The sequence below is a fragment of the Cimex lectularius genome, unplaced genomic scaffold (assembly GCF_000648675.2).
Source record: "Cimex lectularius strain Harlan isolate CLEC.00 unplaced genomic scaffold, Clec_2.1 scaffold129, whole genome shotgun sequence".
NCBI classification, from domain to species: Eukaryota; Metazoa; Arthropoda; class Insecta; order Hemiptera; family Cimicidae; genus Cimex; species Cimex lectularius.
The window spans coordinates 1,006,972-1,021,221 of NW_019392715.1; the positions used below are offsets into that span (position 1 = coordinate 1,006,972).

Here is a 14,250-nt window from a genome sequence, read left to right on the forward strand (position 1 = left end):
CCTAAGGCTATTTGGCTCCTGAACCTCACAAATTATACTTATTGACTGTACATTATAGAAAATGTACATTGTGCATCATTAATTTAATTCCTTTAAGGTCACTAAAGCTCGAAGCAAATTATTCTTATTTGGAATTTCTTCATTCTTCAATTATTTTTACTGTTTTCATAATAATTGAAGAAACAATTAAGTTGATAGATTTGATAGAATGAAAATAGTGTAAAACGGGGAAAGAAATTAATTTGTTTTTACTCAAATTAGGCCCATTGTTTACCTAAATCTTGGTACAATGGGTTACACATAAAACTTCATTTGTCAACAAATACTTGGATATTTTTTATAATTGATTAAAAACAGCTTATTGGGATTTCAGAAATTTAATGATTACAAGGTACAGTAAAGATAAAACTATTTGGCAATATACAATTTTATTAACCAAAAGTCTATTTTTTTACCACGTGTGTAGCCATGAATCAAAACTGCAATGTTACAAAATCAAAAAAGTGTGAAAAATATTATTTTAACCATATCACTAGAAAAAATTGACTGAATAAATAATAAAATGAGCAATGAACATTGTATTTTTTCGACACTGAAATATTTTTTTTTTAAGACAAGAAAAAACAAGCAATTTGAGAAGCAGAAATAAAAACAACTAACTATATTACTAAAAGAATAAAAAAGTAATGACAAATACAGCAGTAAACTGCATTACAATTATATAATGTATCACAAATGGTGAATTAATAATAAAAATACTATTTCTTGTTATATCTAAAAATGGTTAATTGTTAAATGATAAGTACACAACAATAAATTAACAGATTATTCTATATGAAAGATGTGTCAGACAAATTAATTTAATGGTCCCGTGAAAAATACTAGAAACTAATATCAGAAAAATTTAATAGTAAAGAACTTTATTAAGAAAGCAAATTATAATTGCAAGATCACAGGTAATTGCTAAAAAAATAACCTACTTTCTGGAATGTAATTTGATATCCAAATAAATCCAGTTGACGTGAATAAGGAACATATGCAATTAAAAAATATTTAGCCAAATTTCTTTCTATAAACCTTTTACAATTAAAGGAATAATTGTTAGCAAAAGAAACCTTAGTTTATATATATATTACTACAATATACACTATTCCGATACATAAAGTAGCAAAATTGAGAGGGGAAGTATGCACACCAATTTAAAATTTGAATGTGAGTAATAATTTGACGTTTGTAAAATAATTTAAATATTTAACTAATAATAAACGAATATACAAACATTGCACTTTTTTTATTATTATCTTTCTAAAAACTATATTTACAATTCTCTGTTCTATACAAATAAATGGTGTGGAGAAAAATAAATCAAATTTTAACAAAAAAAACATTAATATAATAAATACTGGGTTTTGTATACAATTAAAATAAAATCAGTTCACAGAAATACACTTAAAAAGGACGGATAAAATAAATAAGTATAAATAATATCTAATTGTATGCCAATTTAATTTCATAGAAGCAAGTATAATAAAAATAATAAATCCCAAACCTTAAAGTATTCACTATGAGAAATTAAAATTTCTGCAAGGAATTACTTAACCTTTTTAATTTCAAGAATATTTAATTTAATTTAAAAACTATTGGTACAAATGTACTGTTGAATAGCGTTTGCTACTGAATACAACAAAAGTAATTTTTATTTAAACATAATATGAGATATGTAGTCTTGAATTACACTTTTTTCAACTAATAATTTTTCTCCCGTGAAATCTTTCAAGGGGATTCTATTTCAAATATTTTGAGTTTGATTATATCATTTACGATGAAGTACGCCATACTTATTTGTTCACAAATGGTCCTCAATCCGATATTGTAAAAAAATTCCTTTTTACAAGTTATATAAAATCTCTAATACAATTTAATTAAATTTAAAAGATTTATCAAAAGTAGGCTTGTTTATATGCTATGAAAATGTTTATAAGTGTTGAGAACCATGTTAATTTCCTTAACTGGTTATAAAGATACACTTACAATAAATAAACCTAAACTTATTTATGGTTAATTTTTGTCATTTTCTTCTAAAGTAGATGGAAAATAAAATTTTTACCACAACTTGTTCATTTATATCTCTGTTAATAATTAACAAAGATAAATAATATCATTAAATATTTGTGCTTTCACTGTAACTTTCACTTTTTCTAAGAGCTGAGCAAACCGCTACTTTTCATATTTAGTTTTAACTATTAATTCATTTAAATGAAGATAAGACTTTTTTTTTAAACAAATCCTTGCACAGTTTTATACAAGGAATATTTGTTTTAAAAGTATTAAACATCAAAATGGGATATCGTTTCGCCAAAAAATCAGTAGCTCCATCTCCCGCCCTTGTATTACTGGGTGTGACGATTCTTTCTTAATTTAAATTCAATTTAAAACAATAATTCTTTCATTACATTTCAAGCTTGATGTAAAGATCTGCTGTTTCTTCGTGTTCACTCTCGGTATCGACAGACCCAGATCGATTCATGCCTTTGTTAGACCAGGAATCGCTCATGACCTAAAATTAAAACAATTAACATTATTATTATTCAGCATTAGCAATTTATATAGCCATTTGTTTTAAAACCAAATATATAATAGAAGAGTATTATTAGAAAACAGATGACTGATAAAACTACAAATCTCAACAATGGGTAAAGATGATTTTTTTAAAATCTTTAATGTTTTCTATCTTCTTATCTACATATTTTATATTTTCAGTTTATTACAATGCATATTTGAGTGTAAACAATCAATTAAATGAATTAGGATGATGTAGGAGAATCATCACCAATTATAATTGTTTTAACCAGTTTTTCAATACGTATTAATTTTTATGCAAAGAAGGTTGAGATGAAAAATTAGTGTCACGTGCGGGACTCAGACCTTTGGCATCCAGATTAGTACCACGGTGCTCTACCACCGACTGAGCTGTGGTGATTGGTCCCCAATTGACAACTATGTATATGTATTTAAATTTTACCTCTTATTCCACCATTCTCAAACATTGTGATTCGTGGCATCATAGCTGCACAACGATGTATAAATTAGCAATGGTAAATTGATGTGGGACCATAATTAAATTGCAATTATATTAGTTATTTTAACTAGTATATATTAATTTTTAGCAAAGCGACTGATGATGACGACATGGAGAAAAATCAAACTCTCAGTTCTTCCAAATAAAAAAATATCAACCTGATAAACAAGTTAAATTAAATAAATCCTGCAGTAAATGCGTCAAAGGAATTTGGCTTTGCTTAGCTTGCAGATGAGGTGTATCTAAAAGATGTCAATATTTTAGATATGTTGAATAAATAATATATATTTGTTTTTAGTTGGTCCTATTATAAAAGCAATTATATTAATTGGTATATTATTTTTTATGCAAAGTGTGGTTGTCAAGCAGGGCTCAAACTCACAACATCCAGAAAATACCCCTGCACCCTACCAATTTCCTTCTTTTTTGCTAATATTCAACGATACTCACATGAGAACCACACTTTGCGTAAAAAATAATATATCAATTTATTTGAATAAATAATAATGATATATAATAGAATATAAAAGATATGTTTGTTGAAGTAGTGAAGAGTGGTCAGGAATGATAATGATGCTCCACACCACTTCAACTAATTATTGATCAACCGATTTTGTAAAAAAAAAAAAAAAAATCATATTCCCGCATGAATACAAGGAAGGCTACTTTCAACTAAGCAGATTAATTGTCAATTATGTTTGATGGAGAAGTTGTAATATTTGGTGTTTCCAATATGTTTTTTGCTTAGCTTAATGTGTGTGATTTAAGTTTGACAACCATAACTTAAATAAATTCCATTTTCTACATTGACTAAAAAGTATTATTATTATTAATTATTTGCTGATTGTTTTTTTATATTGAAAAGCATATTGACAAGTAGTAAAATACATATTATTATGAATAATACCACCAAATTATGAAAATTTACATTCAATAAAATTGCCACAAAATGCATTCAACATGCCACACAATCTACAGACTAAGGTTCATCTGAAACCTTTGTTCCTTGCCAAAACAGTATTTCATCTGGTAGATTGTTGATAGTTCACAGCATTCATTTTAAAACATTAATTAAAAAAATCACAACATTGTAAATTAAGGAAAAAATTATTTATGAAGCAACAATAAAATAACCTAATTGATTATTTTGGATTTTTTTTGTTAACTGGCTAAATAAAATCTACTTATAGTTACAGAATAAAATATCTGAATCTACTTTCATGGATAGGGCTTCAAAAGGGCAATAATTGGGGGGGGGGAAACTATATAAAATAAAATTATTTATAAACAAAGGGAAAGCACATGCTGTAATTTGAACCCATGCGGTAAGTGTTCATGCTTTAATCTGGACCAACTTACTCAACCCACTTCCAAGGCTCAATATCAGGTGTTGAGGGAGTCTTCAGCTGGGAAATACCAAATCTTTGAATCTAACCATATCACTTATATACATTATTGTGCCAAAGGCCAAAAATATATTTTATTATATTGTAGTCTTTGGGGAGCGTTAAAATCCTTTTATGGCTGTTTCATTAAAAAAAGAGTCGCTTGCAAAAGTTGCCAACATATTTACAAGCACAATAAGTTACATTATTTTCTGAAGCACATAACAAATAAATTAACAATTGATTTATAAGATTAATTTGTTACTTATGTGGAATTCGTCAAATTTTGATATAATAGCTGAAAAAAACATTTTTTTTAAACTAAATTTAGAAACTCAGTTTGTCCTTCTGTTAATCCACAATTTGTGGAAATATAAATAAAAGGAACAAAGACTATTTGACGGCATTTCAAATCATCACATGGGTTAAAGAGCTGTTTTTTTTTTGTAATAAAGAAAAAATTTGGTGTGTACACAATTCAAGTGAGTAAATTTTATATTTTGACGTCAAAACAAAAAATAATAATTGTACTTTAATTTAAAAAGAGTTGTGACAAAAAATATATTTTTATAAAGAAAAATAAAAGAAATAACATTTGATTTTAAAAGTTGTGTTAAAATTTTAATCGTATTTTTGAATTGGTGGTAAAAAAAAAAAAATAATAATAATAATAATTTCCTTTACTTTTACTTCTCTTTATAAAACGAGAATTAAATTTGATTTGGAAATAAATGTAATAAAAGATTTAAATTTAATTAATATTTTGGTCTCGTATTTATTTTGGTTTGAATGGAATATATTAAAAAAAGGTGCCTGATCGATAAATTAGATAATTATAGTCAGGTCCGATCATAAAAACCTCTGGGACCTTGTTTTCAGTTCTCCGAATTCAGGGTTGGGCCCAAAAGAAAAGAGACACACTTATAAAATTACTTCATAGAAGAACTATGTACCAAAATATGATAAGATTTCCTCTTTGGTGGTCTGCAACCCGTGGCGTGATGAACCTGTAGTTTTGTTGCTTCAAAAAATTATTTTGGCCTTCCAAGTCTTGCTAGTTTGGTATAAAAGAGAAAGTTGCAAGAAGAAAGACTCATTTGACTATCTCACAACCAGAAAGAAAGGCAGACAAAAATGATAGAAAATGACCAAACTATATATTTATTTTTTTAAATGTTCTACTTAAAAGTCATTTCTCTCAGTTTTCTGTTGTATTTATTTCAATTCAATAAATCAAAAATTAGAGAATAAATGTGTTTAAATGAATAAGTATGTACTATAAAATACTAAGTACTATAAAGAAGTTTTTTTTTTTTTTTTTTTTACGAGGGTTCGCAACAGCAGAGGTCATATAAACCCTCGGGGTGCCGGTGTTTTTGAAAAAAAGCCCATTTGTAAGTCTGTCGGGTTCGAATGCAGGGCCGCTGGATTCGAACCCTGGACCTTTACCTTACAGTGATGAGCGCCGTGTCAAAGACTAAACCTTGCGGCCACCGACGCCCCCCTAAAAGAAGAGTTAGAACAATAAATAACCTTTGATAACAAACATATTAATTTCTCAAATTATTATTTAAAAAAATATTAACTGCATTATTTATTTGGACAACATAAAACCTCTCCCTAAATAATTTCTTTTATTAATATTTTGTTAATGGTTTTATTCGTTGAGGGAGCAAACTTTTTTTCTTTTTCTTTTTTCTTCTAGCTAAAAGAACATGACTCATTTATCAATATGACAATGAAAGAAAAAATTCAATGTTCAAGTTCAAACATAGCTTCTTCCTAACACCTTTTGTTCGGGATATTTTCTTTGTTGTAAAATATTTATGTTCATTCTAATGGAGGTGAATGTAAGGATTTTGAAAATAAATGTCCCTTTGATGATTCATACTGAATCATCTTGTGAAAAAAAAGTAAAATATTATAAAATATGCGTAGAGTATGTAAATATATCGGGTTGTCCGGAAAATAATGCAGGTTTTTAAGTTTTCATTAAAAAAAATCTATATAAAATATTCTGTTTACGTTTACAGGATTACTCATTTGTATGAATGTCAACACTTATTAATCCTCTTCCAAATGATATTGTTTGTTTACCTCTGTAGCATTCCGCTACTTGGAAATAATTCAGTCATCCTTATAATGTCAAAGCGAGAATTTCGTACGATTTTCTTTTACGAGTTTAAACTCGGCCGAAGCGGAGCCCAAACGGCTAGAAACATTAACCAAGTCTGGGGCGAGGGTTGTGTTAATGAGTGCACTGTGCAAAGGTGGTTTAAAAAATTTCGGGAGGGAGATTTCAGCCTTGAAGATGAAGAAGGTCGTGGAAGGCCTTCCTCTCTTAATGATGATGTTCTGCGATCAGTGGTGGAAGAAAACCCCAAAACAACTGTTCGAGAACTTGCAGAGCAACTCAAAGTCAGTAAAACGACCGTCGCTGACCACCTCAAGGCGATTGGAAAAGTGAAAAAACTCGAAAATTGGGTTCCACACTCATTAAACGATCGCCAAAAAAATCAGCGCTTTGATGTTTGTGCATCACTTCTTTGTCGAAACAAAAATGACCCATTTCTGGCCAGAATTGTTACATGTGACGAAAAGTGGATTCTCTACGATAACACTAGACGTTCTGGACAGTGGCTCGACAAAGGAGAAGCTCCAATACATTTTCCAAAGCCCCCAACTCATCAAAAAAAGGTAATGGTTACGGTATGGTGGGCTTCATTTGGTTTAATACACTACAGCTTCTTAAATCCTGGCGAAACCATCAATGCTGAATCATACTGTAACCAAATTAATACCATGCATCAGAAATTGGCAGCAATGAAGCCCTCTTTGGTCAATCGGAAAGGGCCCATTTTGTTGCATGACAACGCTCGACCACATGTGTCACGTGTAACGTCACAAAAATTATTGGAGCTTGGCTATGAAACTTTGCCTCACCCACCCTACTCTCCGGACCTCTCGCCTATTGACTACCATTTTTTTAGACACCTGGACCACTACTTACAACACATAATATTCAAAAATCAAACGGAACTGGAAAATGCATTTATTGACTTTATCAATTCTAAAAATTCTGAATTCTACTCAGACGGAATTAATAAGTTACCAACACGTTGGGAGAAATGTATTGAGAGTATGGGAAATTATTTTGATTAAAGAACATTGCTTTAAAGTAACTAGTTTCTTTTTTTTTGTTTAATACCAAAATCCTGCATTATTTTCCGGACAACCCAATATAAATGATTTACTTAATGGAAATATAACTTTACTCACATCTCCTTTGTTCATTTCGACTAACATTTCTTGAAGTTGCCTCACTTTGTCTGAATCCCCAATGTGACTCCTCAATTCACCTTCAGTCACTAGTTCAGAATTCTTAAAAATAGACAATGAATAAAAAAAAAAGGAATAAACACTATAAAAATTTAAGAAAATCAGACAACATACTTTTAATTCCAATCGGGAAATTTTTTGTGTTAATTCGGCAACAAGTTGAGAACATTCGGCATCTCGTATTCTAGCCATCATCAATTCATCTTTCATCTAAAAAGTAGGATTTTTGTAAATGTAATTTAAATAACAAGGAAAGAACCCATACCTTTGATTCAAGATCAGTGTATTTATGGATGTGGTCTCTACATTTAGAAGTCTGCTCTTTAAGCTTAGTCTCTGTTGTTTCTAAAGCTTCAGCAAGTCTTTTATTATCTTCATCTTGGCGTTTAAGTTGATTGCTACTGACTTGTATTTGTGTTTCAAGCTCCATGACCTTTGTTATTCAAAACAAAAATTAGATCGAGTTGAATGGAGTTATGTAAAATTAATGAGATGATTACCTTTAGTCTCACTTCTTTCAACTCCATGACAGCTTCCATTTCTTTTAGTCTTGTACTCATAAGTTCTTCTTCAAGCCTTTGAACATCACCACTCCGGGATTCCCAAAATAGGCCTAGTTTCTTTGGTGTAGAATCAGGTGCTGTCGGTGGTTCTGCCCTGTGCTCCTACAGACATACAGTGTAAAAATTCTTTGTATTTAAAGGAATGGTGATTAAAAACTAAAATAATACTTACTTGTAGATGTCTCTGCCACTGAGAACTTAACTCCGTCACACGTTGACGTAAATCTTTTAAGCTTAAATTTGCCTCCGCTTCCCTAAGTTTAACAGCGATAAGCTCCTCCTGGAGGTGAGCAACTGAGTTGTCCACTGTACTTTCTCTCAAAGTTTTCTTATCCTAGAAGTGAAGGCACATAATAAATTCAAAATATTCATTTATGAATAATAGAAAAAAAAATTATGAATAATATACGAACTTGCTCTAAATCCTGAATTTTAGAATGGAGATCTCTTATAACAGCATCTTTTTCGGCCTCCCTGAGTCGAACTTTAAAAAGTTCCTCTTGAAGGCAGGAGACCATTTCCTCTTTTTGAGACAACTGTTCTTTCTTAGCTGTTATTTCATCTAACGAACTCTGGCATGAATTATGCTTCATGAAAAATTTCAAAATTTCAACCATAAAAATTATAAATTGGGCAATTTGGTTCATAATCAATATAAACTGAGAGCTTTTTCTTTTTTATTACTTACGTTTTGTTCAATAACCATTAAAAGATCTTTGATTTCCTCCTGAGCTATTTCCAGTTGGTGAGTTGTCTGCAGATGAGTCATCCGCAACGCCTGGAGTTCTCGTTGTACAGTAAAAATAGTCTCTTCCTCTTCAGCCCTTGACACTTGTCCTCGGACCAGCCTGTGAGCAAGTTCAGATGACTCAGCCTCTAAAAGTTCTACCCTCTGACGCAGCAATCTATTTTCCTGCCTTAATCTCTGTATCATGATTTAAATAAAAAAATTAAGATTTTGAAGAATATAAATAAAATTAAATAAAACATGCTAAAAAAACTTACCCTTAATTCGACCATATCTTCTTGTTCTTTGGTTTTCATGACTGTATATTCTTTTTTCAACTTTTGCATTTTCTTGGTATTAAACTTTACATTATAAGCTAAATTCATTAAAGCTTCTGGATCTGCATCTGCTCTTATGGGTAATTCTTTCTGAAAGAACTAGAACAAAAATATTAGTACACCTTTCTTGTTAATATTTAAATTAGATAAGTTTTATTTAAGAAAGTTCATTTATTGTTTCCCTTACCTTCAACATTCCTTCCATATCTAAAGAGAGCAAATCGTCTTTACCCATTGTCAATAACGCAAGCGCTACCTGCAAGATAATTTTTAATAAAAGTAATTAAATTATACACATCTTAGTCACGCTTCTAAATAAAAATAAACAGCCACAAACTTTGAATAAGGTTTCCATTCCTTCAGATAGAAACACATCGATTATACGACAAGCTGTAGGAATTGCCAAGGCAGTGGTGAATAGTGTGAGAAACCACGAGCTAGCATACATAGATGTATGAAATCCTTGAGAATTAAAATGATTGTGAAGCTCTGGTATCAGTTCCTATTTATAAAACAACTGTATTAACCTAGTTATTTTATTTTACACCGATTAGTTGCCAGTATGAATACCTGAACTAAGTTCTCCAACTGGTACATGCATAAACCAAGTTCTGCCATTGTCGGTTTAAACATATCCCTCATTCTGTAGTCCTTCATGAGTTTGACAAACACAGCGAATGCCTCTTCTTCTGGCATCTGCTTTAAAATCATATAAACAAAGCAAGTCAATTCCTAGTAGTTGTCTGTTCTCCAGCTTTAGAAAGTGGAATGCTTAAGAACATATGAAAGAATAGAGAAAAAAGTCACTCATTTCAAAAAATGGATTTAATATTCTTATCTAAGTACTTAGGGTAAAGAAACTCAGAAAATTCATAAATAAAATATACTCTTAAGCAATCCATAATCTGTTAGTATAAATAAGTCTGAGAAATATAATCTGGGACTTTTCTACAAAAAACAAAATGATGATTCAACTTTTAGATATAATAAATACAATATTGTCTTTTGTATTATTATTGTTTACAATGTTCATTCATTACAAGCTTTAAAACCACGAGAAACCAAAGCTCTGCTAAACTGAATTACCCCGTCACCATAGTTCCCTGGTAAAATAATGAAAAATACCAATCATGAATAATACATAAAGTGCCAAACTACATTTCTCCGACAGAAAGAGCAGACTTTTAAAACTTTTCAAACATAAATATGTTTATATATTAATTTAATTTTAAAAGATATCGCTCTCTTTATGTTAGAGTTCCCTTCACCGGAGATGAAGAAAGCGGCAGTTACCAGCATGAGAAGAAGTCCAACAATGAATCCAGAACCTTGACAATAGCCAACTTCTCGATCATGCAGAGAATAGGCCTTCATGACGTTGAAAAGCGATTCTTGGCCTACTCCATCTTTTTCTTTGAACATATCATGTTCAGGGTAGGTCCGGGCTATATCTCTTCGAATTACCTTATAAAAATGAAATGATAAAACAAATAATTAACATTCCTGCCAACCAAATAGTTAAAGTTTATAACAAAACATATTAACAATTTTTTATTTATTTAAGCACTTTGAATGAATGACAACTAAACAAATACAAATTAAAACACAACAAGTCAATTTTTAATAAGAGAGAAAAAACTAATAGAATTGTGCACACCTTTTCACATGCTGATGTACCCTTAATATATTCGGCGTACTGTTCCTTTTCTGGAGAGTTGTGTGCATCACACAGCAGCTGCCAGACAATTCCTCTGAAGTGGTGTGGAATTCCTTTTCGAACCAATTGCTGCAACAAATATAAAATAGTAATAAAAAAATTAGATTCTTTGGTATCAAATAAATTATCTCGTGTTCCAACAGCTAGTTCATAAGTTAACTGAATTCATACCTTGATTTGAGCCAAATTTTTCTTTTTGTGTGCTTCCCAGTCGTTTGCAATTTGAGCCCACAAAATCCAAGAGTCTTCTTCACCATCTTCAGATCTTTCTCGCTCCTGAGTGCAACTTGTACCTTAAAACGAAGGAAATTTTAACCTAATTTGAAATTTATGAATGGAATCAGAAAATAAATTATTTGAATTATGCACACCCTCCATACCAAGGTACCCGTTGTTTTGTTGCAATACATTTGGGGGGGGGGGAATTAAGAATTTTTTTTTAGTAACGAATGATATGCTTTTTTTTATCATTATCTAATTCTGTTTTTGCTGTTCTGCTGATTAATCTTTCTGCCACTATTGAAAAAACCAAGAAAAATAAATGACAGACAATAAACTCTAATATCAGTAATTGTGTATCACGTCTGACTAATAAGGTTTATTGCTTGTTTAGTAAGAAGTATTAACTGGTTTTATAGGAACACATTTAGAAACAATTTTACAAAATAGTTTACAAAACATAAAGAGCAAACTTTCACCACTTGGTTGATACTTAAAAATCTAATTATTTTAATGGTGTGTAGCAATACACAGCACCTAATAAAATAACACCATATTTCTCAAAGATATTATACTTTTCACTTTATTTAGACTAGAACAAAGATAAAATATTCAGAAATTTGTCATGATGACAACTCCAACGAATAGAATTTTTTGAAGTGAACCTTTTCCAAGAAATACTAAATAAGTATTATAAAGTTTATTTTATATAAAAGAGTTTATCACCACAGAGTAAACTATTGGGCTTTTAAATATGCTTTTTATCGGCTACAGGTCATGGACTCTCTTGTGATAACCGAGAGCTTTTCTACAAAGTCCAAAAAAATACAGTGAACATTAAAAAAAAAAAAAAAAAAAAAAAAAAAAAAAAAAAAAAAAGCATACTTTGCTCATGGAGAGAAGAGACTATAATTTGGTATTGAGAAAATACTCTTTGCTATCTGGAAGTTTGGAAAACCTTTGGTAATAGTATGATCATTCATCAGGCGATGGATTTACTTTTTCAGTCATTTGGGTCAAAAAATAATTATATGAGTCAGCTCTCCAAGCATACTGCTACATATCAACTATCTGACCATTGCCAATATTGACGATTATTACTATTATCATGAATTATGGGTGACTTCTAACTGTGAAAAAACCAAGTAATTTTAGAAAAGAATGTAAAAAAAGATGAGTTGTTAATTGGTAAATAATAAGTTATATTTTATTTATTTTTTTAATGGCTCCACAAACATTTCTACAAAAAAAATGTCAGTTTTCCAAATTCATTTGGAGCTCTTTGGGGTGTAGTTATAGAAAGAAAGCCATGCACTTACAACTCAAGTCATTACCCTCATTTCTTATTTCTTCCTTTTCATACTTTTATCCCTTTCCTTTTACATTTTGTCAAGAGATATTTATTTTGTAGATGTATCCTTTTTTTAAATATTTATTTTGATATTATTTTTTCTTTCTATATGTGTATATATATATTGTATCTTCTATGCATAATGATGTATTTACATATGAATGTTTTATCTTTACAGGTTCGCAACAGCCGTCATACCGGGTTACAGGTGTTTTTGAAAAAAAGTCCATTTGTAAGTATGTTGGGTTCGAATTCAGGGTCGCCAGATTCGAACCCGAGACCTTTCCCTTTCAGTGATGAGTCGCCGTGTCAACACCGTTGCGGCCTCAGACTACCCTATTGGCTGTTGTCCTTGTTCATTTCAATTCAGTTCCCCACTGAAGATGACACAAAGCCGAAACGCATATGAGCGCTACTAGTACGTCAAAACCCGCGAGTAAAGACGGACCCAGTGCCTGATCAACATATTGTTGCTTGATCAATGCTCTTAATATTATATGTACGTAGATATAACAAACATTTCTTACCACTTTTGTGATTGCTGTAATGTATGAAATTATGGTCGAACAAATATAGTTATTTTATTTACACAAATGCATGAGATATGAATGTAGAAGAGAATAGCTTGATAGCTTTGGCAATTTGGTTTTAAGGGTAAACCGTTGAAAAAGTTTAGAGAGAAAAACACTGAGTGGTACTATATTTTAAAAGATAAAAAAATTCACCATGATTCAACTTTTGAGTTTCTTGATCTATGGAGTTTACCTGGAAATAATTCTTTGGTATTCTGTCTGTCCACTTCCTTCCATACGATGACGGGGAAGTCATTTTTCTTGAATTCCGCTTGGATTGTGTAAGAGATTGTGTTTTTCAGCCTGGCCATAGGTAAATGAGTCGCAATTCGTGCTAATTAAGGTGAAAAACCACTCATAGCTATCGTCCGATAAGAACTGCTGACTGTACAAGTTTTAATGCTGGTTGATTTTGTACAAGTTTGTACTCCCACCAACTTTATAACTTTGTAGCATTGGTTTCGATTATCGACTGGTAGGTGTGCCAAAATCCGTAATTTATCTTCAGATTTTTAGTTAATAAGCGACAGATGGCGTTTTAAGGTTGTCTCTCAGGAACTCCATATATGCACTTGCAAGGACTTCGAGGACGCGATACTAAAGTAAAATGTCTCTTCTTCTTCTTTCAATAATTCTACTTAAAAAAAAACCGTTGAATACGAATTAACAACCAACGTTAATATTACAAATTAATTTGAACTTTTGCTTTCGTAATAATCTATTGTAAATTGCTCAAAACTGAATAGGGATATTTGTAATATATTCTTATTATATTAATTTTAATTAAATTAACCGATTTATTTTTGTTAGTTGGATAAAACAAACTAGAAAATACGAACAAAAAACAAAAAATTGTTAGTCCTGATTTTTAACAAAGGATTTACTTAAGAATAGTAAACATGAAGATTACTAATTTTGTAAACAAACACCTTTTCTCGTCTTTTCTCTATTTTAATCCAG

At 30.5% G+C, this 14,250-nt stretch overlaps 1 protein-coding gene and 1 long non-coding RNA gene across 10 annotated transcripts in view; one reads left to right on the forward strand and one right to left on the reverse strand.

Moving 5' to 3' along the window:
* Window positions 1-411: 411 nt before the first annotated feature.
* The window catches only part of LOC106665705 (ecotropic viral integration site 5 ortholog), a 50,902-nt gene continuing 37,063 nt past the window's right edge, over window positions 412-14,250 (reverse strand). For 3 of the 9 annotated variants that reach the window (XM_024226507.1, XM_024226501.1, XM_024226504.1), the window contains exons 4-18: window positions 11,320-11,441; window positions 11,089-11,217; window positions 10,725-10,895; window positions 10,002-10,130; window positions 9,769-9,933; window positions 9,619-9,687; window positions 9,372-9,530; window positions 9,055-9,291; window positions 8,780-8,953; window positions 8,539-8,700; window positions 8,304-8,468; window positions 8,069-8,236; window positions 7,918-8,013; window positions 7,708-7,845; window positions 5,958-6,417 (exon numbers count right to left, since the gene is read on the reverse strand). In XM_024226507.1, coding sequence (XP_024082275.1) covers window positions 6,295-6,417; window positions 7,708-7,845; window positions 7,918-8,013; window positions 8,069-8,236; window positions 8,304-8,468; window positions 8,539-8,700; window positions 8,780-8,953; window positions 9,055-9,291; window positions 9,372-9,530; window positions 9,619-9,687; window positions 9,769-9,933; window positions 10,002-10,130; window positions 10,725-10,895; window positions 11,089-11,217; window positions 11,320-11,441 — 2,207 coding nt within the window. In that variant the 3' untranslated portion in view covers window positions 5,958-6,294. Of the gene's footprint in view, window positions 2,558-4,438; window positions 4,486-5,956; window positions 6,418-7,707; window positions 7,846-7,917; window positions 8,014-8,068; window positions 8,237-8,303; window positions 8,469-8,538; window positions 8,701-8,779; window positions 8,954-9,054; window positions 9,292-9,371; window positions 9,531-9,618; window positions 9,688-9,768; window positions 9,934-10,001; window positions 10,131-10,724; window positions 10,896-11,088; window positions 11,218-11,319; window positions 11,442-13,483; window positions 13,708-14,250 lie in introns of those variants that run through there. The other 6 variants (XM_014392341.2, XM_024226506.1, XM_014392338.2 and 3 more) reach the window with 6 other exon arrangements.
* LOC106665706 lies at window positions 2,564-3,713 on the forward strand. Its single transcript, XR_002910199.1, has 2 exons — window positions 2,564-2,693; window positions 2,761-3,713. It is a non-coding gene; the product is annotated as an uncharacterized LOC106665706 (long non-coding RNA).